General features: G+C 41.8%; 2 protein-coding genes across 2 annotated transcripts in view; both read left to right on the top strand.

Annotated features, from left to right (window-relative positions):
* The first annotated feature begins 240 nt into the window (after window positions 1-240).
* On the top strand, window positions 241-3261 carry LOC138951386 (gastrula zinc finger protein XlCGF57.1-like). Its single transcript, XM_070322998.1, has 2 exons — window positions 241-1645; window positions 3249-3261. The coding sequence occupies exons 1-2, from the start codon at window positions 360-362 to the stop codon at window positions 3259-3261; spliced, it is 1299 nt and encodes a 432-aa protein (XP_070179099.1). The 5' UTR covers window positions 241-359.
* Window positions 3262-8584: 5323 nt separating this feature from the next.
* The window catches only part of LOC138951385 (zinc finger protein 578-like), a 9235-nt gene continuing 5731 nt past the window's right edge, over window positions 8585-12088 (top strand). Inside the window, exons 1-2 of the mRNA XM_070322997.1 lie at window positions 8585-8627; window positions 8766-10118. Of these exons, the coding sequence (XP_070179098.1) occupies window positions 8585-8627; window positions 8766-10118 (1396 nt within the window). The remainder of the gene's footprint in view (window positions 8628-8765; window positions 10119-12088) is intronic.

The following is a 12088-nucleotide window of genomic DNA, read 5'->3' as shown; positions in this document are numbered from 1 at the left end:
TTCTCTCTCTCTCTCTTTCTCTCTCTTTCTCTCTCTCTCTCTCTCTCTCTCTCTCTCTCTCTCTCTCTCTCTCTCTCTCTCTTTAAGTCAGTTACACACACACACACACAGACCATGCCCCGTTGTGTTTTCTTTATGGTGCGGCTATGGTTGTGCTGCACGATATCGCTACTGCTGTGGAAAGCGAAAGTAGGTTTTTACATGTTTTCGCGTGGTGGCGCCACAGGGCTTCCTGTTTTAATTTTCAGCACCGTATGAAGCGTCTCTGTGTACTCTACAGTCTCTGTAGATACTAATTTGCATCACCTACATCACTTGCATTTCTTTCAGTGCCGGACAGGGAGGTCAAAACAGCTACCATGACTGCAGTGCAGTCGTTGGGCGGAAAAGCTGCAGTCAACACAGCTAGCATGCCTACAGTGCAGTCATTGGGCGGAACAGCTGCAGTCAACACAGCTACCATGCCTACAGTGCAGTCATTGGACGAAAAAGCTGCAGTCAACACAGCTACCATGCCTACAGTGCAGTCATTGGATGGAAAAGCTGCAGTCAACACAGCTACCATGACTACAGTGCAGTCATTGGACGGAAAAGCTGCAGTTAATGGGCACAGCGATGCCTGGCTCAAACCAGAGATTCAGACACCAGAAATACAGACTGCAGTCGACAATTGCAGTCATACTTGGCTGAAACAAGAGATACAGACACCAGAAACACAGACTGTAGTCGACACTCATAGCGGTACATGGCTGAACCAAGAGATACAGACACCAGAAACACAGACTGTAGTCGACACTCATAGCGGTACCTGGCTGAAACGAGGGAGATGGATAACAGAAACTCAAAGCATGGGTAGATTAGAACTAAATGAGAGACGTGAAACAGATCCAGTTCCAACGTCTGACACCACATTCCCGTGTTCAGGTCACAATAATCAGCAGGTTGTGATTACAACACATACAGGGCAGAAAAGGCATGCATGCAATGAGTGTGATGCTATTTTCAAACTGTCTTCTTATTTGAGGCGACACATGTTAACACATACAGGGGAGAAAAAGCATGCATGCAATGAGTGTGGTACCAGGTTTTTACGGTCTGGTGAGTTGAAGCAACACATGTTAACACATACAGGGGAGAAAAAGTATGAGTGTACAGAGTGTGATGCTAGTTTCAAACTGTCTTCTTATTTGAAGCAACACATGTTAACACATACAGGGGAGAAAAAGCATTTATGCAATGAGTGTGGTGCCAGGTTTTTACGGTCTGGTGATTTGAAGAAACACATGTCAACACATACAGGGGAGAAAAAGCATGCATGCAATGAGTGTGGTGCCAGGTTTTTACGGCTTGGTCATTTGAAGCAACACATGTTAACACATACAGGGGAGAAAAAGCATGCATGCAATGAGTGTGGTGCCAGTTTGAAACCGTCTTCTTCTTTAAAGCGACATATGTTAATACATACAGGGGAGAAAAAGTATGAGTGTACTGAGTGTGATGCTATTTTCAAACTGTCTTCTTATTTGAGGCGACACATGTTAACACATACAGGGGAGAAAAAGCATGCATGCAATGAGTGTGGTACCAGGTTTTTACGGTCTGGTGAGTTGAAGCGACACATGTCAAGACATACGGGAGAGAAAAAGTATGATACGAGAGAGAAAAAGTATGAGTGTACTGAGTGTGATGCTAGTTTCAAACTGTCTTATTATTTGAAGCAACACATGTTAATACATAAAGGAGAGAAAAACTATGCATGCAATGAGTGTGGTGCTAGGTTTTTACGGTCTGGTAATTTGAAGCGGCATATGTTAACACATACAGGAGAGAAAAAGCATTTCGGCACGGAGTGTAATGCCAGGTTTTAGAGAAGCATCGATGTTGTTGCCGTTTTCTGATCGGGGTCAAGCTCAGTTGGCGTTCTTTAATATCAGATTTTTGTCAAATTTTATACCAATTTGCATTTGGGAAAGTTTTTGAAGAGAATTGGGGTGAATACCAAAAGGTCGAGGACATTTGGTCAAGAGTCAAAAGGTCAAGGGTGACAAAAGGTCAACGGCGAAACGTCAAAAGGACAAAAGGTGGAGGATTGAAAAAAGGTCGAGGATTAACAAATTTGATTTTATTGTCAGTGTCAATTCGTGAAGAAAATTCTGCTTCGAGTGTCTATTGGATTTTATTTTCTGTGATTTGCAGAGCTCCATTCTGTGTCTGTGTCCCTGTCCGAATGTCACTTTCTCTCCGCTTGGAAATGCTTTTAAAGTTGGAATATGGAAGAAAAAGAGAAAACAAGAGGCGAAGCCTTCAAGGCTCACGTAAGAAATCGACAAACAGTAACACAAACTCAATCACTTCGTCACACATACACACACACACAGTAAGCATAGGTGACACTGTGCAAGAAAGCGAGACACTAGATCTAGATCTGTCTGTCTGCATGTAGCCTACTTACAGACACGACTGCCAACTAGTCTCGGCCCGCTCAAAATAACAATGACCGAGACATTCCTTCGCGTGACGTCTAACCCTCTTACGCCATAATGTGACGTCTTCAAATGACGAAATGTTAAAGTTTCTACCACAGACATACACACGCACGCACACACGCACATACGCACGCACAGACAGACAAAGTTACGATCGCATAGGCTACACTTCGTGAGCCAACAAGTCGAGCTTTATAGCGTATCAGTGACATGTTTCACCAAACAATCTGAGTATCGAGCTGCGTTCACCGTTGACCACACAACGCTTCATTTACCGACAAAGCCGTGGGTCCGTGAACACAAACAAACAGACGTCACTCAATGCACTGTTAGTACGAACACTGTTCTGAATAACTAAAAACAAGGCGTGTAAGGCGAAATTACTACATTTAGTCAAGCTGTCGAACTCACGTGATGAAACTGAACGCACGGTATTTATTCACTATAAGACAGTACAGCTTCGTCAATCCCCGCGTGAAGGAAATCGCTCACCTTCCACGTGCAAAACGTAGTGATATTGACACGCCAGATTAGTGCTAAGCAGGAAAGCGCGCTTTTCTGTATTCTTGTTAACTTCCTGAGCTTGTTTTGAATACAACCTATCGTATCTATATGTTTTTGGAATCAGGAAATGATCACGAATAAGATGACATCATTTTTGGATCGATTTCTTACATTTTAATCGTAAGACTAATTATTCTAATTTCGTTAATTATGATCACATTTTAAGAGTAAACATGACATATGTATATATATTTTTAGATTCAGAATGTGATGAAGAATACGATGCAATCAATTTTAAATCTGTTTGCAAAAAATCGATTTTAATTACAACTTTAATTACATTTTAAGCCTCCAAGCTGAAATGCAATACCAAAGTCCGGGCTTCGTCGAAGATTACTTGACCCAAATTTAAACACAATTGGTTGAAAAATGAGAGCGTGACATTCACGAAAAGCCGGATATGACGTCATCAAAGACATTTATCAAAAAAAGGGAAAAAACGTCTGGGGATATCATACCCAGGAACTCTCTAAAATTTCATAAAGATCGGGCCAGTAGTTTACTCTGAATCGCTCTACACACACACACACACACACACACCACCACGACCCTCGTCTCGATTAAAACATTGAGGCAAAACTTGACTAAAGGTAAAAAGAACACACAATTTATAAAATGCACAATAGGGACACAAAGCAGCGTTTTCTTCATTTCCCCCGCGGGTTAGGGGGTGTCCCATATTGGGACGAGAAAGAATTTACCCGATGCTCCCCAGCATGTCGTAAGAGGCGACTGACGGATTCTGTTTCTCCTTTTACCCTTGTTAAGTGTTTCTTGAATAGAATATAGTCCATTTTTGTAAAGATTTTAGTCAAGCAGTATGTAAGAAATGTTAAGTCCTTTGTAGTGGAAACTTGCATTCTCCCAGTAAGGTAATATATTGTACTACGTTGCAAGCCCCTGGAGCAAATTTTTGATTAGTGCTTTTGTGAACAAGAAACAATTGACAAGTGGCTCTATCCCATCTCCCCCCTTCCCTCCATCGCGATATGACCTTGAATGGTTGAAAACGACGTTAAACACCAAATAAAGAAAGAAAGAAAGAAAGCTGGGAAGAAATGCGTAGTCAGTGAAGACTCTTGTGAAAATGTACTACTATTATGTGTTAACTGTTGTAATGAGAGCTGGGAAGAAATGCGTAGTCGGTGAAGACTCTTGTGAAAATGTACTACTATTATGTGTTAACTGTTGTAATGAGAGCTGGGAAGAAATGCGTAGTCGGTGAAGACTCTTGTGAAAATGTACAACTATTATGTGTCAACTGTTGTAATGAGAGCTGGGAAAAAATGCGTAGTCAGTGAAGACTCTTGTGAAAATGTACAACTATTATGTGTTAACTGTTGTAATGAGTGCTGGGAAGAAATGCGTAGTCGGTGAAGACTTGTGAAAATGTGCAACTATTATGTGTTAACTGTTGTAATGAGTGCTGGGAAGAAATGCGTAGTCGGTGAAGACTCTTGTGAAAATGTACAACTATTATGTGTCAACTGTTGTAATGAGAGCTGGGAAGAAATGCGTAGTCAGTGAAGACTCTTGTGAAAATGTACAATTCTGTGTGTCCACTGTTGTGTGTAACTGTTCTGATGTGAAGCAGTATGTAACTTGCTTTTGTAATCCTGCAAGAATCCTAAAACACACAAAAAGTCATATTATAAATCCTGGTTTGAAGACCTCAGAGCAAACCATTGCTTTAGGCTACACGTATTGGTTCAAACATCTGCACCAACATGATCAATGTACAATGCACAAGTATTGAAATTAGGAACTGGAACACACTCACACACACACACACACACACTGCTGTGAGAATGCGGCCACCTTTACACACTCTCTCTCTCTCTCTCTCTCTCTCTCTCTCTCTCTCTCTCTCTCTCTCTCTCTCTCTCTCTCTCTCTCTCTCTCTCTCTCTCTCTCTCTCTCTCTCTCTCTCTCTCTCTCTGTAATGCATGTACTGAATTTCATAGGTTTTTGTTTTTACTAACGTAAATTCTTCATGTGTGCATGCACACATACGCACACACACACACACACACACACACACACACACACACACACACACACACACACACACACACACACACACACACACACACACAAAAACACACATACCTTATTTTAACAGGTGAAGCCAGATTTTATCATTAGCGGATTATGACTTTATTTAGTTATTCTGCAGAAAAGCAGAAATATTGGAGAAAAAAACAATTTTTCTGTAGCATTTCTGCAAAATGTCATCATCCGCCGAAGTATCGTTTTTTTCTGCAGCAAAACAGCTTTTCTGCAGCATTATTGCGATTAACTTTTTCTTCGGAATAATCTGTGACAATTTTCAAGTTCTGGAGAAAAACCAATGATCTTGTAAAGTAGCTTTTGTACCCGTCTCCCCCCCCCCCCCCCCCCCCCGGGATATAACAGCTTGCTCCACAGTGGACCAATCAGAAGGCGTGTCAACGGCACACGGAAAAGATCCTGTAATCCATATCAGAGTTCGGTGGGTTATAGAAACACAAAAATACCCAGCATGCTTCCTCCAAAAGCGGCGTATGGCTGCCTAAATGGCGGGGTAAAACCGGTCATACACGTAAAATTCCACTCGTGCAAAAACACGAGTGTACATGGGAGTTTCAGCCCACGAATGAAGAAGAAGAATAAGTTAATCTCAAATACCGGTAGATGCAAAGCTAAGTCTCTCCCCCCCCCCTTCGAACACACACACAGAAGTACAAAACAGTCACAAAGGAGATGCATTTATTACTGTAATAGATACCAGAGACTATAGAGTACATAGAGACGCTTCATCCTTCTTTGCACTGTGGTGCGCAAGTGAGACCGACCGCCAGCGCGCGGGAAAAGAGCAACTCCCTGCCGCACAAGGAAGTTCGCGTATAGCGGCTGCTGTCGGCTGTGTTTATATATCACGTTTGTATTGATCTATCTGTTCTGTCCGGCTGACAGTGCTGCAAAACGTAACTGAATGAAAAAAATATGTTTGGTTTGTGAACATCCTTTTTAAATGACCATAAAAACACCGCAGAAAATGGTGTAGATTGAAATTAAATCAAATTTACGTAGGCAATACCCGCTGCATCGCTGTAGTTATGCAAACATGATTCAAGTCAGTGTCTTTTCGTGAACTAACCGTCGTTATTTTTGTGTGTTCTAGTCGAATACATATAGGTTACACACTCCGAGTTCTGATTATCTTGCATATTTTCCCGAGGGTCGATTTTCAGGTATTACCGAGCCTTTGGCGAGGTAATACCTGAAAATCGACCAGAGGGAAAATATGCAAGATATTCAGGACGAGGTGTATAAGCTATTTATCCCATTACTCCGACGTTTTCATTAAAAACACTTACTTTTTCCACTAAAACCTGCCCGTGCCTGTTTTCAGCTTGCCAAAAGCCTCCGCAGTCGAAATTCATGTCAATTAATTTATGCGCAAAGCTAGTTCCCATTTGTCAGCATAATGGACGGCGTCATTCGACTTGTATGTGGACATTCAGTCATTCATATTGCTTATAAAAAGGTCTGCTATCTGCTTTTACATTTTGAAAGTCATTTTAAAATATCCCTGTGTATATTTGACATCGGCTTTCGTTATACTCAATTCGGCATACCGGGTTTATATTTTTACCAGAATTGCGCACGATAATGGCAGCGCAACAAATTCAGTTCGGGCCGTGCTGGTTTGATCGTTGATCCAAGTCAGTTCGCATGCAGTGTTACTGTTGGTCAGTCGGGGATAGAAATGTTGGCTGTCATCGCGCTGTTCTGTTTCGGTTTACACACGTGGATCACTTACATATTCAGTCGCCGGGTTTAGGTGAGCTAAAGCTTCAATACTTTGCTTGTTGTAGACGTTAAGCAATAAAGCTTGGAAGTTGTGTGTCGGCACTGAGAGTCGGTCGCGGTACACTCGCTTTCTACTTTGTCCCGGTCTTGAGTTTGAACACCTAAGGTTGGCAACATCTAACACCTCACATCCTCTTCTCTTCCCCATATATCTTAACTGTATCTCCAACTTCTTTTCGTCTTCTTCTTTTCATTTTGATGCCACTCCCTCATTTGTCGCTGAACCCCGCAGTTTACTCGACTCGGATTCACACAAGTCCGTCTAGCAGACGACAGTTCGAACAGTCTTGAACAGCACGGTTGCAAGCAGATTCAGCTATCAATCGAAGCGATACACTTAAAGGCAAAGCAAATAACCAAATGAGAAAACCTAACGTTTGATTTGACTTCATGGTGACTCTTCTGATAATGTTTTTGGCGTTGGAATGGATCTGAACGGGTTCCCAGCTTCGACAACTTTTCCAGACTGCACCGCAGGCATGCCTTAGACAATCAATGTCAATTTCAGATTGAGTTTTCGAACTACCAGGTGACTGGGGTGTTTTGATTGCTCGTTCTCTCTCTCTCTCTCTCTCTCTCTCTCTCTCTCTCTCTCTCTCTCTCTCTCTCTCTCTCTCTCACTCACTCTCTCTCTCTATCTCTCTCTCTCTCTTTCTCTCTCTCTCTCTCTCTCTCTCTCTCTCTCTCTCTCTCTCTCTCTCTCTCTCTCTCTCTCTCTCTCTTTCACGGTTCTGTGTAGATGGCTGTCTGTGTAAAAATTAGGGAGTATCGTCCCTTGATCCCACTCGCAATACTCGTTGAACATGCCTTTGACCATGCAGTCGCTTCAGCCAGCGAAATATCTCGACTCCGCTCTTTAAATCCATGCAGAATGTGCGTATCGTATGAAGTATTCTTTATTTTCTCAATATTGACACATGTAGGCCTGTACCTATACGTGATTTTGACTTTGACACCATAAAGTATTTCAGTCGTATGTTGAAAAAAGTAGTCCATCTGTAAACTCTGAATATGCAGATGACCTCTATAAATTATTCAATTGTACTCTGAAATCAAAGACAATGACCAATGACAGTTGAGATCGAAACTCGGTTGTGATGGGTAATCCATATGGTTGCGATGGATAATTCAGAATAATCACCTCTTCAGCTAACAGAGACAAAGAGGCAGGCCATGGGATAAAAATACATACTGTATACATGGTCAGTTAAGCCTGAGAAAAAATTGTCAGGAATAAATCGTTAACAAAACAGTTCCCGGTTAAATCGGTAACTAAGGCATTTAGTCAACTTTGCGTTGTCCCAGCACCTCAAACTGATATGGGTAGTCGATTGCACGGAGCTAAGAAATTATCATGTAAGGAAAACTGTACACAACAGCAACTTAAACAACATTCTTGTGACCAAGCTGACTTTAATTAAAGAATCTTGATCGATCGATGATTGTCTTATTTCTTATTTCTTGTTCAGAAAGCTCTCTCTCTCTCTCTCTCTCTCTCTCTCTCTCTCTCTCTCTCTCTCTCTCTCTCTCTCTCTCTCTCTCTCTCTCTCTCTCTCTCTCTCTCTCTCTCTCTCTCTCTCTCTCTCTCTCTCTCTTTAAGTCAGTTACACACACACACACACACACACACACACACACACAAAGACCATGCCCCGTTGTGTTTTCTTTATGGTGCGGCTATGGTTGTGCTGCACGATATCGCTCCTGCTGTGGAAAGCGAAAGTAGGTTTTTACATGTTTTCGCGTGGTGGCGAATTTTCAAATGTTTCAATTTTCAGTGCCGTATGAAGCGTCTGTGTTTACTCTACAGTCTCTGTTGATATTAATTTGCATAACCTATATCACTTGCATTCCCTTCAGTGCCGGACAGGGAGGTCAACACAGCTACCATGACTGCAGTGCAGTCATTGGACGGAAAAGCTGCAGTCAACACAGCTACCATGCCTACAGTGCAGTCATGGGACGGAAAAGCTGCAGTCAACAGAGCTACCATGCCTACAGTGCAGTCATTGGACGGAAAAGCTGCAGTCAACAGAGCTACCATGCCTACAGTGCAGTCATTGGGCGTAAAAGCTGCAGTCAACACAGCTACCATGACTACAGTGCAGTCATTGGACGGAAAAGCTGCAGTTAATGGGCACAGCGATGCCTGGCTCAAACCAGAGATTCAGACACCAGAAATACAGACTGCAGTCGACAATTGCAGTCATACTTGGCTGAAACAAGAAATACAAACACTAGAAACACAGACTGCAGTCAACACTCACAGTGATATCTGGCTGAAACAAGAGATACAGACACCAGAAACACAGACTGCAGTCGACACTCATAGCGATATCTGGCTAAACCAAGAGATACAGACACCGAAAACACAGACTGCAGTGAACACACATTGTGATACCTGGCTGAAACAAGAGATACAGACACCAGAAACACAGACTGCAGTCGACACTCATAGCGATACCTGGCTGAAACAAGAGATACAGACACCAGAAACACAGACTGCAGTCGACACTCATTTTGATACCTGGCTGAAACAAGGGAGATGGATAACAGAAACTCAAAGCATGGGTAGATTAGAACTAAATGAGAGACGTGAACCAGATCCAGTTCCAATGTATGACACCACATTCCCGTGTTCAGGTCGCAAGAATCAGCAGGTTGTGATTACAACACATACAGGGCAGAAAAGGCATGCATGCAATGAGTGTGGTGCCAGGTTTTTACGGTCTGGTCAGTTGAAGCAACACATGTCAACACATACAGGGGAGAAAAAGTATGAGTGTACTGAGTGTGATGCTAGTTTCAAACTGTCTTCTTCTTTGAAGCGACACATTTTAACACATACAGGGGAGAAAAAGCATGCATGCAATGAGTGTAGTGCCATGTTTTCACGGTCTGGTTCTTTGAAGCGACACATGTTAACACATACAGGGGAGAAAAAGTATGAGTGTACTGAGTGTGATGCTAGTTTCACCCTGTCTTTTTATTTGAAGCGACACATGTTAACACATACAGGGGAGAAAAATCATGCATGCAATGACTGTGGTGCCAAGTTTTTACGGCCTGCTCAGTTGAAGCGACACATGTCAACACATACGGGAGAGAAAAAGTATGAGTGTACTGAGTGTGATGCTAGTTTCAAACTGTCTTCTTATTTGAAGCAACACATGTTAACACATACAGGCGAGAAAAAGCATGCATGCAATGAGTGTAGTGCCATGTTTTTACAGTCTGGTGTTTTGAAGCAACACATGTTAACACATACAAGGGAGAAAAAGCATGCATGCAATGAGTGTAGTGCCATGTTTTTACGGTCTAGTCATTTGAAGGGACACATTTCAACACATACGGGAAAGAAAAAAGTATGAGTGTACTGAGTGTGATGCTAGTTTCACCCTGTCTTTTTATTTGAAGCGACACATGTTAACACATACAGGGGAGAAAAAGCATGCATGCAATGAGTGTAGTGCCATGTTTTTACGGTCTAATGATTTGAAGCAACACATGTTAACACATACAGGGGAGAAAAAGCATGCATGCAATGAGTGTGGTGCCATGTTTTTACGGTCTGGTCAGTTGAAGGAACACATTTCAACACATACGGGAAAGAAAAAAGTATGAGTGTACTGAGTGTGATGCTAGTTTCACCCTGTCTTTTTATTTGAAGCGACACATGTTAACACATACAGGGGAGAAAAATCATGCATGCAATGAGTGTGGTGCTAGGTTTTTACGGTCTGGTAATTTGAAGCGATATATGTTAACATATACAGGAGAGAAAAAGCATTTCGGCACGGAGTGTAATGCCAGGTTTTAGAGAAGCATCGATGTTGTTGCCGTTTTCTGATCGGGGTCAAGCTCAGTTGGCGTTCTTTAATATCAGATTTTTGTCAAATTTTATACCAATTTGCATTTGGAAAAGTTTTTGAAGAGAATTGGGGTGAGAACCAAAAGGTCGAGGACATTTGGTCAAGAGTCAAAAGGTCAAGGGTGACAAAAGGTCAACGGCAAAACGTCTAAAGGACAAAAGGTGGAGGATTGAAAAAAGGTCGAGGATTAACAAATTTTATTTTATTGTCAGTGTCCATTCGTGAAGAAAATTCTGCTTCGAGTGTCTATTGGATTTTATTGTCAGTGTCCATTCGTGAAGAAAATTCTGCTTCGAGTGTCTATTGGATTTTATTGTCAGTGTCCATTCGTGAAGAAAATTCTGCTTCGAGTGTCTATTGGATTTTATTTTCTGTGATTTGCAGAGCTCCATTCTGTGTCTGTGTCCTGTCCGAATGTCACTTTCTCTCCGCTTGGAAATGCTTTTAAAGTTTGAATGTGGAAGAAAAAGAAGAGAAAACAAGTCGAGCTTTATAGCGTATCAGTGACATGTTTCACCAAACAATCTGAGTATCGAGCTGTGTTCACCGTTGACCACACTACGCTTCATTTACCGACAAAGCCGTGGGTCCGTGAACACAAACAAACACACGTCACTCAATGCACTGTTAGTACGAACACTGTTCTGAATAACTAAAAACAAGGCGCGTAAGGCGAAATTACTACATTTAGTCAAGCTGTCGAACTCACGTGATGAAACTGAACGCACGGTATTTATTTACTAAGACAGTACAGCTTCGTCAATCCCCGCGTGAAGGAAATCGCTCACCTTCCACGTGCAAAACGTAGTGATATTGACACGCCAGGATAGTGCGGTAGCATATTGTGCTAAGCAGGAAAGCGCGCTTTTCTGTATTCTTGTTAACTTCCTGAGCTTGTTTTGAATACAACCTATCGTATCTATATGTTTTTGGAATCAGGAAATGATCACGAATAAGATGACATCATTTTTGGATCGATTTCTTACATTTTAATCGTAAGACTAATTATTCTATTTTCGTTAATTGTGATCACATTTTAAGAGTAAACATGACATATGTAATATATTTTTAGATTCAGAATGTGATGAAGAATACGATGCAATCAATTTTAAATCTGTTTGCAAAAAATCGATTTTAATGACAACTTTAATTAGCAAACTCATTGATTACATTTTAAGCCTCCAAGCTGAAATGCAATACCAAAGTCTGGGCTTCGTCGAAAATTACTAATTGACCCAAATTTCAACCAATTTGGTTGAAAAATGAGAGTGTGACAGTGCCGCCTCAACTTTCACGAAAAGCCGGATATGA

The sequence above is a fragment of the Littorina saxatilis genome, linkage group LG16 (assembly GCF_037325665.1).
Source record: "Littorina saxatilis isolate snail1 linkage group LG16, US_GU_Lsax_2.0, whole genome shotgun sequence".
NCBI classification, from domain to species: Eukaryota; Metazoa; Mollusca; class Gastropoda; order Littorinimorpha; family Littorinidae; genus Littorina; species Littorina saxatilis.
This window is presented reverse-complemented; position numbering and strand designations above follow the sequence as displayed.